General features: G+C 33.9%; 1 protein-coding gene across 2 annotated transcripts; it reads right to left on the bottom strand.

Moving 5' to 3' along the window:
* Nucleotides 1-2,617: 2,617 nt before the first annotated feature.
* LOC148945449 (uncharacterized) lies at nt 2,618-19,511 on the bottom strand. Of its 2 annotated transcripts, XM_089099181.1 has the most exons (6): nt 18,676-19,511; nt 16,665-16,766; nt 15,912-15,954; nt 10,940-11,110; nt 8,172-8,342; nt 2,618-3,418 (listed from the first exon to the last, which is right to left on the bottom strand). In XM_089099181.1, exons 1-6 carry the CDS (start codon nt 19,264-19,266, stop codon nt 2,907-2,909), a joined length of 1,590 nt encoding a protein of 529 aa, XP_088955307.1. In that variant the 5' UTR covers nt 19,267-19,511; the 3' UTR covers nt 2,618-2,906. The 2 variants fall into 2 exon arrangements, with proteins under 2 accessions (XP_088955307.1, XP_088955308.1); XM_089099182.1 differs by lacking the exon at nt 8,172-8,342.
* Nucleotides 19,512-20,453: the final 942 nt, after the last annotated feature.

The following is a 20,453-nucleotide window of genomic DNA, read 5'->3' as shown; positions in this document are numbered from 1 at the left end:
TTTAAACATAATGGGAAAATGGGAGGGTGGGCGTGGGAGGAGGATTAGTTGCCCTCCAATCACTTTTGACTATTAAAAAGGGAATTAGCCCTTTCCATTTTCAATCGAATGAGCCCTTTTCGAAGTTCCTAAGACAATTCCTTCGATACGTAGTGCCCTGGTCTAAAAAAAAAAAATAATAATACATTGTACCCACATCGATCTTTACTATAAAAATGTCAAGCCTTCCAATCACTTTCGACTATTAAAAAGGGCACTAGCCCTTCCAATTTCCAATCAAATGAGCCCTTTTTGCCATTGCCATTCTCAAAGACCTGATTTCTAAAACTTTCAACTGCGTTGAAGAAAATTGCTATCTCAAAATTTTGATTGGATGTTTTTGGGGAAATGGTGTCCGTGAGAAGAGGGTTAGTTGCCCTCCAATCATTTCCGATTATTAAAAATGGCACTAGCCCTGTCAATTTCCAATCGAATGAGCCCTTTTTGAAGTTTCTACGACAAAACTTTCTATAAAAACCTTGTATGCCCCAGGGCATAATTTGTAAACCTTGACCTAAGGCCTGTCAGGGGGTTGTTATTTTCAACATCGTTTCCTGACTTTTCAACTACGTTGAAAAAAATGGCTATCTCAAAATTTTGATTGGATGTTTGGGGAAATGTTGGCGTGCGAGGGGGGTTACTTGCCCTCCAATCACTTTCGACTATCAAAAACGGCACTAGCCGTTTCAATTTCCAATCGAATGATTCCTTTTTGAAGTTTTTACGAAAACGCTTTCTATAACAAAAAACCTTATATACCCCCAGGGCATAACTTACAACCCTTGCCCTGAGGGCTGTGGGAGGAGTGTCATCTTCAAAAACATAATTTCCGGACTTTTTAACTACGTAAAAAAAATGGCTATCTCAAAATTTTTATTGGATGTGTTTGGGGAAATGGTGGGAGGGAGAGGGGTGTTAGTTATCCTCTAATTACTTGACTATTAAAAAGGACACGAGCCCTTCTAATTTCCAATCAAAGGGGCCCTTTTTGAAGTTTCTACAACATCACTATCTATAAAAACCTTATATAACCCCAGGGCATAACTTAAAACCCTTGCCCCGAGGGCTCCGAGGGGGGTTATCATCCTCAAACACCTGATTTCTAAAACTTTTAACTACGTTGACCAAAATGGCTATCTTAAGATTTTGATTGGATGTGTTTGGGGAAAAGGTGGGCGTGAGAGGGGGTTAGTTGCCCTCAAATCACTTCCGTCTATTAAAAGGGGACTATCCTTTTGAATTTCCAATTGAATGAGCCCTTTTTCAAGTTTTTACGACAAAGCTTTCAATAAAAATCTTATATGCCCCCAGTGCATAACTTACACCCTTGCCCTGAGGGCTGTGGGGATGGGGTTGTTCTCCCAAAAGACCTAATTTCCAGAACTTTCAACTACATTGAACAAAATGACTATCTCAAAATTTGATTGGATGTGTTTGGGGAAATGGTGGAAGTGAGAGGGGGTTTACTTGCCCTCAAGTTACTTTCGACAACTAAAAAGACCATGGTCCATATCAATTTAAAATTAAGTATGTCTTATTTGAAATTTTTACAATAATGCTTTCTATAGAAAAAAAACTCATATGCCCCCAGTTCGAAACTTACAACCCTTGCCCTATGGGCTTTGGGGAAGCATCCTCATCAAAAACATAATTTCTATCTGGAAATCAACTACGCTGAACAAGATGGCTATCTCAACATTTTTATTGGATGTGTTTGGGGAAATAGTGGGCGTGGAAGAGGTGTTAGTTGCCTTCCAATCAGTTTCGACTGTTAAAAAGGGCACAAGCCACTCCAATGTCCAATCGAATGAATCTTTTTCGAAGTTTCTACGACAACTCCTTCAATACGAAGTGCCCTGGTCCAAAGAAAAACAAATGATAATAAACAATACATTGTGCCAACATCGTTCTTTACTTAGGCAGCGCGATTGTGCTGCCTATGATTGGTATTACTCGATGAAGTATCTGCAACTCCTATAATAAAAAAAAGGGGATAGAAAAACCTAAAACGCTATAATAAGACATTCTCCATCATATCTCCCAAAGTAATCACAAAACAATCAGACAAATTAAGAAAAAACATAGAAAAACAAGAGGCTTGAACAGATTCAAGGCTATTGCTAGAACCATTATAAAAACAAAACTCTTTAATTTTCTATTAACAGATTTTAAATAAATACATACAACAGAAGAATTCAATTTTTATGTTGATTTCAAACGTATAAAATCCATTTAGCTTAAAGCTAATCCCCAAAAGTATGCAGTCTTCGATGTATATTTAAAGATTATTTCGAGAAAAAACTGTTCTTACACACATCACATTTATACGTTTTTTTTCCCTGTATGAATTCTTTGATGTTTCTCCAAAGTTGAATGTAAGTGAAATATTTTATTGCATGTATTGCACTCATAGTCTATTCTACACACTTTAGTATTCAAGCCAGTATTAGAATTAGAAACTTCAATGGGTGTATTTGTATTACTCGGGGAAGTATCTGCAGCTCCCACAGTAAAAACAAAATAAACTGGATTGAAAAAAATTGAAACGCCATAATAAGATGTTCGCCCCAAAGTAATCACAAAAAATTCCGGAGCATTAAGAAAAAAGAATAAGCGAAACTAGAGGCTTGAACAGATACAAGTTCATTGATCTAAGGATTAGATCAATGTATTTAATGTATTTAATAACATCACTCCTATATAGCCTACTGCTTGCACTGATCCAGTCTTCGGTTTACAGTGATAGCATTAATGGAGTTAGCCGTCTCTGAAATCACTATTTTGTTACTAGTTTTGTCATAAACTACAAACTAGTGGGGTTTCTCCAAGAAGGGGTTGTGAGATAACAGTTCAGATTCGTCTTAAATTCAAAATGCGCTCTTATGCACTTTCTGGTGCCTATTATAATGGCCTGATTGAGAAAAACATTTTTCACACACATCACATTTATAGGGTTTCTCACCTGTATGCATTCTTTGGTGTATAATTAAATGGTCTGCTCGAGAAAAACTTTTTCGACACACATCACATTTAAACAGTTTCTCACATGTATGAACTCTTTGATGCTTAACCAAAGAACCCAAATCAGAAAAGCCTTTCTCACAGACTTCACATTCATAAGGTTTCTCACCTGTATGAAGTCTTTGATGTCTATTTAAAGAATATTTCGAGAAAGCACTCTTCTGACATATATCACATCTAAACAATTTTTTTCCTGTATGAATTCTTTGATGTCTTTCCAATATTGAACGGAAGTGAAATCTTTTATTGCATATATTGCACTCATAGTAATTTCTGCACATTTTCCTATTCAAGCCAATATTGGAATTTGAAGCTTCCTTAGGTGTATTGGTGTTACTCGATGAAGTATCTGCAACTCCTACAGTAAAGATAAAATAAAGCGGATGGGACAATCGTTAAACGCTATAATAAGATATTCTCAATCATCAGGGGCGTCATGAGGCTCATTTTATTGGAGGGGCGATCTCCGTAAATTTTACCGGGTCGCTTCCTGATGTATGCCGAATTTTATGCAGAAATAAAGAATTTTGTTAAATTTCTGCCGATTTTGGAAAATTTCTGCCAAAATTTTCGCCTTCGACGCAAATTTTACCGAATGCCAAAAAAGTTGGGGGGGGGGGGGGTATTTTTATACATAGAAATAACTGATCAGCCAATCAGCAGTGAGAAGAAAGAAAAGGCGATCAGCAGTCAGAACACGTGATTTTTAAAGCTTGCAATTTATTCGAAGCAGGTTGTAACTTGATTATATTACATATTTACATAAAATAACTGATCAGCCAATCAGCAGTGAGAAGAAAGAAAAGGCGATCAGCAGTCAGAACAGGTGATTTTTAAAGCTTGCAATTTATTTGAAGTTGAAACTTGATTATATTACATATATACATAAAAATAACTAATCAGCCAATCAGCAGTGAGAAGAAAGAAAAGGCCGTCATCATTCAGAACACATGATCTTTAAAGCTTGCAATTTATTTGAAGCAGTTGGACGGGATTTTTAAAGCTTGCAATTTATTTGAAGCAGTTGGAACTTGATTATATTATATATTAACATAAAAATAACTGATCAGCCAATCAGCAGTGAGAAGAAAGAAAAGGCAATCAGCAGTCAGAACAGGTGATTTTAAAGCTTGTAATTTATTTGAAGCAGTTGGAACTTGATTATATTATATATATACGCAAAAATAACTGATCAGCAGTGAGAAGAAAGAAAAGGCGATCAGCAGTCAGAACACGTGATTTTCAAAGCTTGCAATTTATTCGAAGCGGTTGGATCTTGATTATATTATATAACAAAAAAATAACTAATCAGATAATCAGCAGTGAGAAGAAAGAAAAGGCGATCAGCAGTCAGAACACGTGATTTTTAAAGTATGTAATTTATTTGAAGCAGTTGGAATTTGATTGTATAATACGTAGAAATAATAACCGATCAGCAGTCGGGAAAAAACATTTTCAAGTGTCATAAATACTTAGATACAATTGGACGTAATTATATTATTATTATTATATTATTGTAATAGAAATTTTAACCGATCAACCGATCAGCAGCCAAAAACGTGATTTTTCAGAGCTCGCAAGCCGTTGAGGCAGCTGGAACTTGATTAAAATCAATTAGTTGCAGACATGAAGCCTTGCAATAATTGCAGAAAAAAACCAAGATAGATAGTCCGAGTGAGTGAGATGGCAAATCTGGCATAAGCCCTTTTTTAGGATTATATAAAAATGATATCATTTCATTTGCTGATAGATAAGTCTATCTATCATCCGTCAAAACGTCATAGATAGGTTTGGTCCCAATAAGTTTTAAATAGCACTTGCATAGTTTACTGCATCATTATTTTTTTGTTCTTCATTTCTATTTTTTATTTGTTCTGATCCTCGCAGTGGCATGTCTTGTAACCGCATATTTTCTTGTGCTTCACTTTCATTTTTGATGCGTTGTAATTCTCCCTACCACTTATCTTTCAATCGCATATTTCTTTGTTCATTATTGTCGTTTATTATTACTTCAGACATTTTTTTTTTAATGCCCATCACCTTAGCTACTCATATTGGTCTTGTCACATTTGATGATCTTGGTTGTTCATTTTTACCCGTGAATTTAAATTTCTCAGGTCTTCTTCTTGGTCTTGCCTCATTTGATGGTTCAGTTTGTTCATTTTGAGCAATTGTCAATTTATAGCAACTGAGCAATTGACCAATCCCATGCCTTCTCAAGACCAGAACATAATTTGTATTTTACTGAAAACAAAATAGATTTTAAATGTTTTTACTTTTTGACTTTATTGAATAAAAATTATTACAGCTTTAAGAAATAAATATCAGTATATGTATATTAAACTGACAAACCATGGTCATTTGCTTTATTTTTTCAGTAAAGTGCAAATTATTGCTAGCCCTACTCATGTTAATGTTTGCTCGTTTTCAGTTTGACTCGGTTATTTATTGTAATTTCTGTTTGTTTGGGGTTTCATTTATTAATTGATTGTGATTGGTGGTGGTTTTTCGCTTGGAAGATTTGTTTACTTTATTTCTGCTCATTTTTGGTTTAATGTAGCTCTTTACTTTTCTTTGAAGAACTAGTTTTGTGGGAAAAGTGTTTTAAAATAATTTTTGTTCGTTTTTTATTGACATAGTCATTTAAAAAAAAAAAAATTATATCTTTTCGGTTTATTTCTACAAGAATCCATAGTTTGGCTTGCTAATTGTATGTTGGAGAAACTTCTTCAATAATTTTTAGTCCTGACACAAATAGTATTGTTTAATTTAATGTCAATAAAAAAACGGCTTAGTAGATAAAAAAATGACATAAATAAATTTCGTAATGATGAAAATATAAATAAATAATACATTTTCAGGCAAACATCTATCATGTTTCATTTCATTAATGAGCATGTTCATCAATTTTACATTAGGCACGTGTAAAGTTACTATTTTTCATGTGAGCTCTCCAGAACGTCGTGCGTGGCTTTCTTCATGAAGATTAAATAAAAAAAAGTTCTTTCAACAGAAAGTAAGGAGCAACATTAGAACTTAAAACGAACAGAAATTATTACGTATATGAAGGGGTTTCCTCCTCCTCCTCGCACCTCGCTCTTTACGCTAAAGTTATTTTAAGCACTGCTGAAACAAGCTTCTTATTGTTCCAATTAAACGACCCTTGTGTTTCAGGAGTCGTTCTTAAAGAATTAGGACAAAATTCAAAATTTAGCGCAAAAAGCGAGGTGTTGAGGAGGACACAATCCCCTTCATATATGTAATAACTTCTGTTCGTTTTAAGTTTTAATGGTGTTCCCTACTTTTAGCAAAGAAAACTTGATTTTCTTTATTTAATTTCTAATTAAATAAATCAGACGGTATTTCTTCCTACGTGGGGAGGGAGAAATACCCTCCTCGCGGATATATCCTCTAGAGCAGAGGTTCTCAAACTGTGGCAGGCGTATCCCTTGGAGGTACACAACAAGTTTTAGGGGGTACGCAGCCGGCCAACAAAAATTAACCCTTTAACTCTAGGAATGGCAATAATATTTATATTTTAGCTATAGTTTACTTAGTACCGTTAACTCAGGAGGGGTGCCTAAAATGTTTTGTGGGTAAAAAGGGGTAGAGTCTAAATAAGTTTGAGAACCACTGATCTAGACTATTCAATCCCGGTGAAAATATACCCATGACAATTACCCTTAACCAACTCCACGCGTTAAATTGAGACGAAAAAGAGAAAGCAAGATATATAAAAAGAATTTTGTGTAGGAATTCTGGCAAATTCCCCCAAAGCATTATTTCCTCTGACACGTTCACCCCCTAGAAACGTCTCTCCCCATGGAAAATTCCCCCTTGAAAAATCCCCAGCAGAAAATTCGTCTTCCCACCCTAAAATGTATGCATGCTTCCCAATTACAAATACTATGCGTAAACAATGGGCAATTTTTAAACTTAAAAGCACTCCCCTCGGCTATGGAGGGGGGGGGTTCATATTATATCCAAAGCCATAGTTATTAGGCCTTTCAACTATGATGAACAAAACGGCTATATCAAAATTCTAATCGGTCGATTTTGGGGGAAAAGGGGGGGGGGTCTAGCTGCCCTCCATTCTTTTTGGTCACTTAAAAGGACACTAGAATTTTTAATTTCCGTTCGAATGAGCTCTTTTAATTTCCTCTCAAGATATTACAGAATCACTGGATCAATACGATCACCCCTGGGGAAAAAAATAAACACGCATCCGTGATCTTTCTTCTGGCAAAAAAATACAAAATTCCACATTTTTACAGATAGAAGCTTGAAACATCTACAATAGGGTTCTCTGATGGTGTAATTTTCATTAAGTTTCTTTAAATTTTAGGCGGTGTTTCTCCTTTTTTTCGAAAATAAACCAAATTTTCTTTGGCTCGTAACCTTTGATGAATTAGATTAAACTTAATGAAACTTGTATATTTGAAATCAGCATAAACATTTGATTCTTTCAATATATCCATTGGTATTAAAATTCCGTTATTTAGAGTTTCGGTTACTATAGACCCGGATCGGGTCTATAGTAACGGTTCGTTACCACGGTCCTTACTAACGGTTCGTTACCACGAACTGTTTTATGGAAGTTCAATAGACCTCATTCGGCAAAAATCAGAAGAAAAAAAAAATTGATAAACAAAACTTTTGACTCTTAACTCAACAAAATTAATTCTGTATTTTTGTTTGGGTTTAGGGCTTTTAATAAACTTAATACTCTGTACTATAAAATATATTATAAAGAATATATATATATATATTAAAATTATGTTATAAAATTTAGTAAAAACTTCTGGTAGGCAGTACAGACCAGTTTATGATTTTTTCCAGATCACAATCTATCATCATGAAATCAGATGATAATAAACGAATTCAAGTCTTGATTTATCAAAAAGTAGAACTCTTTCAAGGTACGATTTGAAACGTTCCTACTAGACCAAAGAAACGGTTTAACATTTACAACAAGGAGATGAAACAAGAAAAAAGACTGTTTTCAGATCAGTCTTAAGTTCATAACATCGTCCACTTATCCGTCCCATTTTTTTTTTTCAAATAACCCATAATTCAATATATTTGATTCTACAAAAAAAAGTGAAATATACCTTGAAAGTAAAAAGCTTTGGAACCTGATTCCTGGGTGTTACGTTGAAATTTTAAAGATTCCGAAAAGCCAGGAAAATTACCCAAAGGAACATCTTCACGTTTAGGAAATAAGAGAAGGTTTTGAACTCCAAAAACCGTCTCATTATGACTTGGTAAAACATCTTCTACTTCTAAAACAAAATATAAATAAAATTGACATAAAAAAGAAAATCAACAGTACATTTTACTAAACAAATTCAGCATTTTGTATGGAAGAAATTGTGGTTAATACTTCAGAGGTGGCTCATTCAAACAGAGAATAAAACTTTTACTGTCCTTTTAAGGAGTCAAAAACGATAGGTCAATGAACCATGCCCCCTTTAATTGCTTTCCCTAAAAAGACATCCAGGCGAAATGTTTAATATAACCATTTTATCTCAAATTGATAGAACGTTATTATCATTATGCCTCTCGCCAGAATCTTTGGCTCAAGGGCTATAAGTTATAGAAGTTGTTAATGTTTATATATTGATCTTGTTATGTTGTTGAATTGAATATGTCCATGGGGCATTAGCAACAGACATTGGCACATGGCACAAAGAATTTTTCATGGGGCATTGGCACAAAGAATCAGCAGCCAACAGCTGATGAAAGTGTGCGGACAAAAGCGTGACTTTTCAATCATGATGAAGAAAAGATGTCTCAAGTGGCTAGGTTACCTAATGAGGCAACCAGAACAGACCCTGACACGTGAGATACTACAAGCAGCCCCCCTTTCTCATGGAATAAAAAACCAGCTGGCCAGATGAAATCTTGGCATAACGTCGTCAGAAAGGATTTAGAACCGCTTTTGGGGGATTCTGAGCGCGTCACAAGTGGGATCAGGCGTGAATGATGTTTATCCGACCACACAAAGATGGCACAACCCAATCGAAGAATTTGGTCCAGCAGCTTCTTGATGCCGAGTGGGGATGAATAGCCTGTGTCTCGTCTTAAGTAAGTAAGTAAGTAATGGAATTGTAATTTTGAAAGGGAGGCGTGTTTTAGCCCCGGTCTTGAAAAAGGTTATGGGTAAGTCAAAGAGAAATATATGAGAAATTCTATATGAGAATATGAGAAGTTAAATATATTTCAGTTCTATATGAGAAATATAGAACAGAATAAAGAAACAGCAATATTTTAGCAACAGCATATGGTATTAAATTGAAACTTTCAGGGATTCAACTGCTAATACTGAAATAAATCAAAAGACTTTAGGTTTATCCTATCATCATGTCCTCTCATCAATAGTATTAATGTGAAACTTTCAGGGCTTTAACAACTACTAATGCTTCTACAACTGAGCTAAATAAGATAGAACGTGAAATTAGATTGCCAAAAAGGCGTATATGCAATATTCCATGAAAAGCTGGAAGTATTACGTTAGAATTTTCATAGCATGTTTTTAATGATGTTAAGTAAATTAAAAGATACTATGTCCATCCAAGTTTTTCAAATGTTAGCATATTGCTCCACCGTAAATGATATATCATTTATTCGCAAATAATTTTTAATTTTTTACCTGTAATTTTTAAAAATTCTAAAGGATTTTGGGATTGCTATCTTGGAAAATAGAAGAATTATGAGAATAAAACTTTCAGAAATAGACGTAAAATATAAAAACATCCAGTGATGGCAATACCAATTTTGTGTCTCAAATAGTAGCCTAAGGTATTAAGTAGCCTAAGGTAGTAGCCTAATAGTAGCCTAAGGTATTAAGGTAGTAGCCTGAGGTATTTTGGCTTTTCTACCTCATCCCTATTTTAATCCCAATTAAGGGGCATTTTCCTATCTTAGAAATAAATTGAGCTAGAAAAATAAACCCCCCAAAAAAGGATGCCGAGCTTCAATGATCACCTTGCAAGTTGATGAAGATTTAATGTGATGAAGATGTGATGAAAACAGCTGGTATTTACTAATGGTTAGGACATGGCTTGTTATGATTACTAGTACATACAGCGTGTTAGGATCTGTTGTATTTGTATATTTTTGTTGGATTTACATATGAATACAAGTCTTTTGAAAAATGTAGAACCCACTGAGCAGTTAAAAATTTAAGCTATGCATGAATGTGTTAAATATTAAAATTCTTCGAGATTCACTTCAAATTATTTAACAATTGACTTACCTACAGGTGAATATTTTTAGAAAGACCAATTAGGCTATCCTATTTAGTTGTATTTGCCTATTTACGGCACATGACTATTGAAAATTATATTAATTCTTTATTTCTGATTTGATAAACATTATTAATCTTACTTAATATAGACATGTTCTCACTTTTATTTATTTCTTCAATTGAAAAGAGTTGTAAAACTTCAATGATTATTGAAAAACATGAATCAATCGATGCGCGTAAAATGGGCAATACATGTGTTTTGTTCTGCTTTAGCGTATAAGGACAATTTTTTTTACCTTTTTCACTCCACGATTCAGTGTTGTAACTAAGGAGAGATTTTACACGATCAAAATGATCTTAATGCTTTAATAACAACTAAAATAATAATCGTAAAAAATCACCGTTGTCAGGAATATATAAATCCAAGATGGGGGAAACATGTCTTCATTTCGATGCCCATGGTGCCCTAATCATACCCTTCTTTGCCACGAAAACACCCAACATGGTACTTGTGCTATATACATTTAGAGTGGAAATAAGAAATTTCCACAATTTTCTAGAAGGTTTATGGAGCACGTCAGATGGGTTCTGGATTAAATGATAAGAAAACAATATTGTTAGAAAACCCACCTTCATTCTGACGAATGTTTGATTCAAGCTCAGAAGGCTTGAGATTACGATTAAGCTGTTCAGATACGTCAGGAGAAACCACCAAAGGAACATCTTCACGTTTGTGTGATGAAATAGGATATTTCCTTCCAAAAATATCCTCACTGAAATCTGGAAATGGTTCTTCAACTTCTGAAAATAAATGAAAATTAAAGCCCTCACAAATGTAACCCTTCTGTCATTAAAAATTATGAAGAACAAAATGTAATCATTACATGGAGCTTCAAAAATGACAAAAGAAAGCTTAATTGTAAAAAAAAAAATAGAAAAAAACATTTAGATATTAAATTATATCTAATGTAATTGTAAATTGGACATGTAATTTTCTACACATAAAACTATTCATATCATGATCTCGAAGCAAAAATATATATATATTTACTATCATTTCTAATTCAATAAATATCAATCTGTTTCCAAGGTATACTTACCAAGCAGCCCCACACGTAACTCCGATATAAATTGATTAATGGGTAATTCCTAGGTACTCGGGATAATCTTATTCCATAGCTGATTCCCTCTACAAATAACTGAAAAAGCAGTCCTATTTGAAAATAGGCAAGCAGCCTCAATATCTCATCTGGTCCGAGTTTCGTGAAAATGAACATTCGACCTTTCATTAACAAATTCCTGTAAAATAGTCTGGAAGGCACCACTTAGAATATGTGTACATAAAAACCAGTTTATAAAAATTCCGCAGTCCAACTGCAGGCATTATATTAATTATTCTGTCCACTGACCTGACCGAATCCCGATTCCCTATTCCACAAAATGATCAAATGGCATTATTCTGTCAATCTAACATAGAATTGACATGATCAATAACCTTAGAGGGTAAATAGGATACCTAGGTACATGGGAGTGTTGTTAATTATGTTAAAAGTAAGCCAGCAGTGACTAGGGTTAACCTAAAGATACAACTTGGGAAGGATAACTACTTTCCAGGATACTTTGACGTTAGTAGACTCCAGTATGAGAAATTGAGAGAAACCTTCCAGGAAAAGTTGAATATCAAATTAGAGAGTGTCAAATTTACAATGTAGGAGATGGATCAAACAATCTTAGGAAAATAATTGGTGAACTCGCTGGAGGGTGTTTTGGAGAAAAGTTAGAAACACAGCTAGTAATATTCGTGTAAATACTTTATGTTTAATAGAAAGGAGGTATTTACACAAGTAATTATTTCAGTTACATTTCATATGAAAATACGAAAAAAATTAAGCAAAGTAGAAAGCATTAAAATATATGTTCAGGAGGTCTGAAGAGGATGTCATATGATTTTTTTCCAATAATAAAAAAAATATATCCCTCTTATGCCGAAGAGTGCATAATATATTATAATGATAAACAAATATGATATAGAAACATAACACTCAACGTATCCCCTTCGGCTGCATAGTGCAGCCAAAGGGGGTATTATTGCTCAAAATGTATAAAATCTTATTTGTTCAATTGATTCCTTCAGGACCCTTCGGTGTTCCATAGGGCACCATGTGATAGAAATTTTAAGCAAAAGATTAGGTTTTATAAAGAGTTTAATGTGTTTAGGCTAGTGTTGTATATGGTAAAATCGACCACAGTAAAATTGGGTTTTTTACGGTTATTGGCTTTTTTACGTGTTTTACCGTAATTTTACGGACCCTCGTAGAGTTTGTATTTTACCTATTTTACGCGTTTTACCCGTATTTACCGATATTTTACTGACATATTTTATGACGCCTTGCAGGGGAGTAATTTGCTACGGTGCAGGGGGACAATTGCCCCCTCTAGACCCCGGTTTGTCCCTCCTCCGCAATGAAATTAATTTTTTTGCAAAATAAAATCTTGTCAAATCAAAGATAAGCCTGCATAATCCAAGCATCCAGAGAATCAGGTCAGCTTTATATAATATATATTTGCCTTTATGGTCCTTTATAGCTCATTTTTTATTCTTCGCGTTCATTTTCAGTTGTTTTGGGAAAATTAGCTCCAACTTCACCCCCCCCCCCCCCTCTCAGGATTTTGATGAAATTATGCCACTGACACCCTCTAGTTAACATCGCGCAAAACTACCCAAAGGCATGGAGAAACAGGCTTGGATATGATATTGTTATTGGGTTTTTTACTGTATACATAGGACGAAAGAAAGTAATATAATTGATAATTGCACTCGTTAATTTCGTTGTTAAGTGTTTATAGTTGAGTGATAAATTATTTGATTAGCCCCTCTCTTGCAGCGTATCACCTTATTTACATAAACTTATTCTCTTTTAATGAACAGTTTATGTAAGCTCTGATGTTAGAAATAAGTTACTGAAGATTATGAATATGATTTTTGAAAAAGTGGAAGCACGGTACCCAAGGTTTTTTAGGAAAACCATGACTAAGCCACTTTATAAGAAAGGTGATAAAAGTGAGTGTGGTAATTATCAAAGAATTAGTCTGGTCTCTGTAGGAGGCAAATAACTAAGTAATATGATATTTTTTAGAATGAGAGATGCCGTAGACAAAGTTTTAAGAGATGAACAGTGCGGTTTTAAAAAGGTAAAGGATGTGCTAAATTTTCACTCTTATGTTAATAATTGAGAAGTGCCTGAGTTGTCAAACACCTTTGGTCCTCAGTTTTATAGATTATAAGCAAGCGTTCTATTCTGCTGATAGAAGAGTTTTGGTAAAGGTTTTACCCTTTTATGGTCTACCAGACAAATCCATTAAAGTAATTAGTGCTATGTACGAGAATAACACTGCTGCGGTTAAGGTAGGAAATGAGGTTATCCACTGGTATTGTATTAAATCAGGAGTCAAGCAGGGTTGTGTTCTATCCCCCTTTATATGGATTATTTTGATGGACTTTGTGTAACAGAGCACAGGAAAGGCAATGGGAGACCGAGGAATTAAAGGGGAAGGATAAAGTATCCTGGACTTAGATTATGCTGATGATTTAAGCATCCTAGATGAAAGATTAAACGTTTTGCAAGTTAAGGGTGCTAAAATAGGTTTGAAAATTAATGTTAATAAGACTAAGTCACTAGGGCTTGGAATAAGTGAAGATGAAAAGGTGACGTTGCGTAATGAAAAGGTTGATCAGATGGGCAGTTTCACTTACCTTGGTAGTAGTATCAGTATAGATGGTGGGAGCAGTGAACACGTTAAAAGCAGAATAGTATTTTTTTCACAGCTAAAAAACCCTTTTTTTCACAGAGTGTTTTTTTCACAGCTAAAAAAAATTTGGAAGAATAGGATGACAAGTCTGCAAACAAAGAGTAGAATATTAGAAGCTACAGTGATGACAGTGGTCAAATATGATTCTGAAGCATAGGCGCTCCGAAAAGCGGATGAAGATTTGCTAGATGTTTCCCGGAGAAATTGCTTAAGGATTGTTCTGGGTAACCGGCAGACTGACCATATTTCAAACAATAGGCTGTACGAAAAATGTGGTTCAATACCGATCCGTAGGGCTATATTGAAAGAAAGGTTGAGGTGGCTAGGGCACGTTGTGCGGATGAAGGACGACATATTGCCGAAGATTGTTCTTTTTGGCCAACCGTCTAGGGATAAACGGAAAGCAGGTCGTCCTCGTCTGGGGCGGGAGGACGTAATAAAGTAAGATTTAAAGAAAATGGGAATTTCGTGGGAGGGTGTAAAAAGGGAGGCTGTGAATAGAATGGGATGGAGGAAGAGCGCGCGTAGCTGTGTTTCCTCAGGCGGCTTGGTGCTGTGGTGAATTATTAGTAGTAGTATTTAATCACTAAAAAAGCATCAGAAAGCATAATCATTTTGCCTGTGGGTCTATAGCAATGTTCCGTAGTCTGAAGCCTAGAACACACGGAGCTATTTTCGGCACCGATTTGGTAAATCTGTGCCGATTTCCTTCTCTTCAGCATGAAAAGTCCAAATGCTGGAATATTACCTAAATTATGTGTTTGGTTAAGGACTGTAGACTAAGTTTAGCCAAACACAGAATTTTATATTAGGTAATATTCCAATATTTACAAGTTTTAATTACCTCTTCTTACCTCTACCTCTACTCTACACTTTAGCGCTCTGATAGGCCTAGAGCGTTTTTAGAGGTGTATAGGATAGTATTACGACGGACACATTGGGCAGTAAAAAAAAAAAAAAAAAAAAAAAAAAAAAAAAAAAAGAAATGCACCCAACTATTATTGTCACTACAATAAACAAAGGGCAAAATATACGTTTATTTTAACGCCCACGCCGAGATAAAAGCGGAAAAAATGGCATAGGACATACAAGGTGCTTTTTTTCTTTTTACTGCTGATAAGTGAGAGTATTTGCAGAAGTTTTATCATAAAAAAAAAAACAAAAATTGGAAGTCATAATTTTTTTATAGCAAGAGAGAGGACGACTGTAAAAAAAAAACAAAACCCTAGATAAAATGATTTGACCAGAAATTAGATGTGCCAGGAGATTGGGCCCAAATTATCCCCTGCTTTTGGCCCTAAGAAAATCAAAGCCCATTTATTATAAATAAAACGAGTGTTTATCCAATTTATATGCCCTAATCTAAATAGTATTTTAAGAAGACATTTATTTACTTTAAGAAAATTTCTACCTATTGGTTTTCAAATTAGAGATGGGGTATTACCTTTTTAAGCCTAGAAAAATCCAAATATTAAAAAATTTTCATTAAAAGCTCAAAAAATGATATAGACAAAAAAAAAAGCTCAATTGGTCTTCTAGCTACAGAGCATCTCTGAAACAGCAATTTTGCTCAATATTTCCTATGAAGCACCTTATTTTACCAATATTTCCTTGTTTTACCAATTTTACTAAACGGGTTTTTATTTTATGTTAATATTGCAACAGTAGTTTAAGGAAGTCACTATTCTTGTGATTATTGATTACCCTAATCAAAATAAACATAGAAAAAAGAGATGAACAAACAGTAAATATTTCTACCCCTTGCTTTTTAATTTAACAAGGAGAGACTAACCTGGTTTTCTCTCTGTTCTTTCCAAAATCTGATTCCCAATGAGCTTAAAAAAAAAAGAAAAATTACACACAGAAATATGGGCAAATCTTTAGATTGTAATAGATTCGAATATAAAACACTTAACCACACATCTTCAAGTAATGTCAATCCTGTTATTATTGATATAAATTTAACTGCTATTATTAAGAAATAAACATAATAAAAAAATACAACCCCAAAACTACCAGGTTATAACATAAAGAAGAAAGGGAAAATACATTTATAAAACTTTTCTTTCACCTCAGAAGCAGTTTAATCGAAAATTTATTAAAATTTCATGAGATGCACTTATACATTTATACAAAGAAAGAGGAGAGGGGTATCCCATCGACTGTGCGTAAAATTGCATGCTTTTGAGGCTCTTTATCCTCTTTCCTTGTGTGAAAAATGCTCAAAAAGGATCAAGCATACGCAAAATTCCAATTTAAGTTAAGTAGAGTAAAAGAACATACATGGAACTTCAATCTAAACAAGTTGAAGAGCCCAACCCACTTGCCGAAAGGTTTGAATAAGCCTGTTAGCTTTAAAAACAAGAAGTGCAAAATAAGAATAAAAAAAGACTAATAAGAAATTTAAATTTGAACATTAATAAATATTATTATCAATGCTAATATTGTAAATATTAGTATTGATATTAGTAATATTAGTAAACACATCAATCATGTGCTTAGAAAAAAAAAGCTAAAAACTAATAAAAGAAAAACAAATGCTTACTTTTTCACTGCCATTGTCAAAACGTTCTCTATCAACTTCAAACTGACCAGAACTATTTCCCCACCCTTTGTCAATACCTACAGCAAATTCATCTTTGATTAGCTGAAAAAAAAACAATCAAAATAAAAATTAATGTTATCTAAGGATAATATCATTGTTATTGTTGTTGATTTTTAATTAAAATCAACCTGGTGGACTGTGATGAAAAACTTTGGAGCCACGGCTATTGGAGTGAAGCACAGATAGTCTCATTGAGAGGCAAATTTGACATAGATTTTGAATTAAAATCAACCTGGTGGACTGTGATGAAAAACTTTCGAGCCATGGCTAATTGGAGTAAAGCACAGACAGTCTCATTGAGAGGCAAAGTTGACATAGAGTAGTAAAAAAAAATTCAGAATTGTATAAAAATAATTTCAGTTCACTTGTCGACAGATTTTCTATAGTCCATCCTAAACAAAGCATAATCTTCTATCCAAAGTAGATAGTTTATAAACTGATAGATGAATCTATCAAATATTATGACAAAATTAAGATTACTTTCTATAGACCTTACTTGATCCTATTCAGATGAAAACAGACATATTTTGATAGCTCAGTAGTATTTATTAAAACATATATGATATGAATATCTTTTCAAATTGTTTGCTGCAAATGAAGATAGTTATTCAAGGGAAATTCCTAACATGACTGTCTTTACCAGAGTAAATTTACAAGGACACATCTCCCACAAAGAAATGAAAAGGCAATTTAGCCAAATCCTTATCTTAGCATGTTGAAGGGTATGAAATTAAAAAGGTCTTAAGAAAAAAGTTACACACGGCCAGGAGCCATGTAAACAAAAAGAGTTAAGGGTCTGTTCCTATTTTAAATAAAAAAGGAAAAACAGTGACCTGAAAACATAGTTTCCTTAAAATTTTAACCTATGTGGTAGAGAGATATTCTGGTTGATTTTAAACAGAACTGGAAAAAGGCCACACCTTTTATTATTACCAGTGATTTAAAATGGGAAGCAAAAGACATCTTATCTAGTAGAAAATGGTAATACTGGGCTGCAGATGCTCAAGCTTATGTCAAAACATGGCTCCCCTCCAGATCACCTCCTCTGAATATTTACATCTTTTATTCACCCAATTCTGGAATATGCAGCTCCTGCATGGCATTTTAGACTGATGACTGAGCAAAACGCCAGTATTACAAAGATCTCTAATGATAGTATCAAAGCAGGTAGAAATGTCATATGAAGAGCTGTTGACAAAGTTTAAAATGTAAACTCTGAAAAAAAGAAGAGAGAAACTCTGCATGGATTTTGGAAGAAAACCTTTGATCCACCCAATCCACAAAATCTTTTTCCCCCTTCAATCCACAACAAAATGACCACCTCGCAGGGTTGCACTGCCTGTTGAGAAACTTCAGCCAGTATGCTGTGCCCATCAGTGGTAAGTAAAAAGTGTTATACCTATTTTTGTAAATATTTACAACAATAATCAGGAGGATTAATTAGTGTTTTTTTTTTAATATTAAATTTTTAATGTGACTATGATTGTATAATGTAACTAATGCTTTTTATTGTGACTATACCAAAGAAATTATGCAGCGCCATGAAGGCTATGGAGAAAATAAAATTTTATCTATCCATCCACTTGCATGGAAAAAAAAAGTTATATTTAGGCAATTTTGGCAAAGATCAGGGAGAATAATGGTAGCCTTTGGGTACCGTACTTTGAACTAAACAAAACCAGAATCTGAGAAAAAAGAAATGTCAGATCAATGAAAAAAATCTAAATAGTAAAATCAGACCAAACACTTAAGCTAATACTTTTTAACTGTTAAGTTAATACATTTCTAGCCAACAGTATTTTTCAGGTGGGGATTGAGATTCTAGTATCTAGGTATTACACAAATATCATGTTACCTTTTGACTTCAACTGAAACAAAATCAAATACATAACCATCCTTTGGTCACATAACTTTGAATAAAGTGAACCACAATAATAAAAAAAAAATTTACCAGTGGGTTGCATGCAGCAATATCTGTTTGATGAACAGAGAAACTGGCTTCAGCAGGATAGTTTACCAGCTTATCATTTAAGGTATCTGCTACAGGAGTTTCTAGATTACTGGAAGAATCTCCAGCCAAGATGTTGTCTTGAAAGGTTGTATCAACTCTGTTTCTCTTTACAGCAGGTTGAGTCATTTGAGTATTTTGAGCAAGACAGCAAGGTTTCTGTATCTGGTTAACTGTTTCATCAGGATAAGCAAGACCTTTGACTTTAAGCATTTCAGCCACTTTTATTAATGAACTAGTTTGAGCTTGTGGAACAGTCACTTCACCTGAATACATAAAATTTACCAAAGCTAGTAGATCATGAAACTTCACATCCTTTAGAATAATAACAGGATGGGGATGTGAAATCTCTAGAAACAGTGTTTCAAAGTAGGAACTACAAGATGAGAGAACAAGTCTGTGACATTTGATGCTCTGGCTGTCACATGATAGGGTGACATCTGTGAAATGTTCACTGTTTAATAGAGGTAACAGAGCTCCATGAAATACATCCAGGTAGTTGTTCCACTTTAAACAATATAGTTTTTGACCCATTTCAAAAATAGTGACTAAATTGTTGAATGGCACAAAACTGCTGAAATAGATTGAAATATATAAATAAATATTCAAAATCACCAGTATTATAGGCACTAAAGGAGAAAATTAAGAAAATACTCTAGTTAGAAATTAAGGAGCAACTCAGTGCATGTAGGGTAATGGTACTAATGATTTGACAGTTTTTGTAAAAAAAAAAAAAACTTTTTCTACTCCAGAAATCTTAATTTAAAGACTTTTGGTTTGAAAAGGGTACAGTATGTACAAAAAACATCTAGGAATCTAATTGTTTGATGAGAAGTTTGAAGTTTTATCTGAAAAGGGTCCAAAACTCCAATTTTCTGAAATTAGAGCATTTTCACCTACAAATTTGACACAACAAAAAAATTCCTGTTTTCAATGCAAGTCAGAACCCAATTCAACATGTGTTGAAATACTTAGGAAAAACCTATGTGCAGAACCTGGTGTATTTGACATGTTTTGAAATACTTGGGGAATACCTTTGGGTGGAACCTGGTGTATTCAACACATATTTCTTTGTTTTTCTTCAACCTTAGTTAATGTATAAAAGTATAAAACACTATTAAAAAAGTAGAAGTAATAAAACTAACAAAGTTGTTTCAAATATCTAGTATTCAGTATAACAAAATGGTTTAACAAATTTTAATATACAGTATTAAATACAAATAGTATTTAGTATAACAAATTAGGTATAACAAAATTGTTTCACTAGCATTTTGGAAGGAATAGGGTCTAGGAAAATGGGAGTGGATTTCAAGAAATTTGAGAAGTTTATTGGCATTATATTTGATTTAGTGGATTTTATATGCTGATTCTTAGCTTCATCCAAAACATAGGTTAGTTTCTTGTTGTTGTTTTTTTTTTTTTGGGGGGGGGCGCTTTTGATATTTCTATGACATGGTTCTAGGCATTTACCTTCCCCCCCCCCAGAAAATAAGATTTTCCAAATTTGATATTTTTTTTTTTAGTTCTAATGATAAGATCTAAGGAAAGGGAAAAAAGACTTCTGTGTGAACCATTGCATTTTTTACACCAATAAATTTGACAGCTATATTTTTGTCAGTGGACCCTGGAATTTTGACACCAATTATTTCTCATTTGTTTTATATGTTTAGTGAAGTCTTGACAGTCACCTATATTTTGACAGGGCCTGTTGCTGTCTGTCA

This window comes from Artemia sp. Qi Xiang Cuo, chromosome 13, assembly GCF_049724085.1.
Source record: "Artemia sp. Qi Xiang Cuo chromosome 13, ASM4972408v1, whole genome shotgun sequence".
In the NCBI taxonomy this organism is placed as follows: domain Eukaryota; kingdom Metazoa; phylum Arthropoda; class Branchiopoda; order Anostraca; family Artemiidae; genus Artemia; species Artemia sp. Qi Xiang Cuo.
Note: the sequence above shows the minus strand (reverse complement) of the source record. Positions and strands in the feature narration are given on the sequence as shown.

Excerpts from the sequence above, each read along its gene's own strand:
- LOC148945449 (XM_089099181.1), bottom strand. The coding sequence starts at position 19,266 with ATGGGTCAAAAACTATATTGTTTAAAGTGGAACAACTACCTGGATGTA. Across the intron at positions 16,767-18,675 it reads TTGCTGCATGCAACCCACTG|CTAATCAAAGATGAATTTGC; the intron begins GTAAATTTTTTT and ends TTTTTTTTTCAG. Across the intron at positions 11,111-15,911 it reads AAGAACAGAGAGAAAACCAG|AAGTTGAAGAACCATTTCCA; the intron begins GTTAGTCTCTCC and ends ATTTATTTTCAG.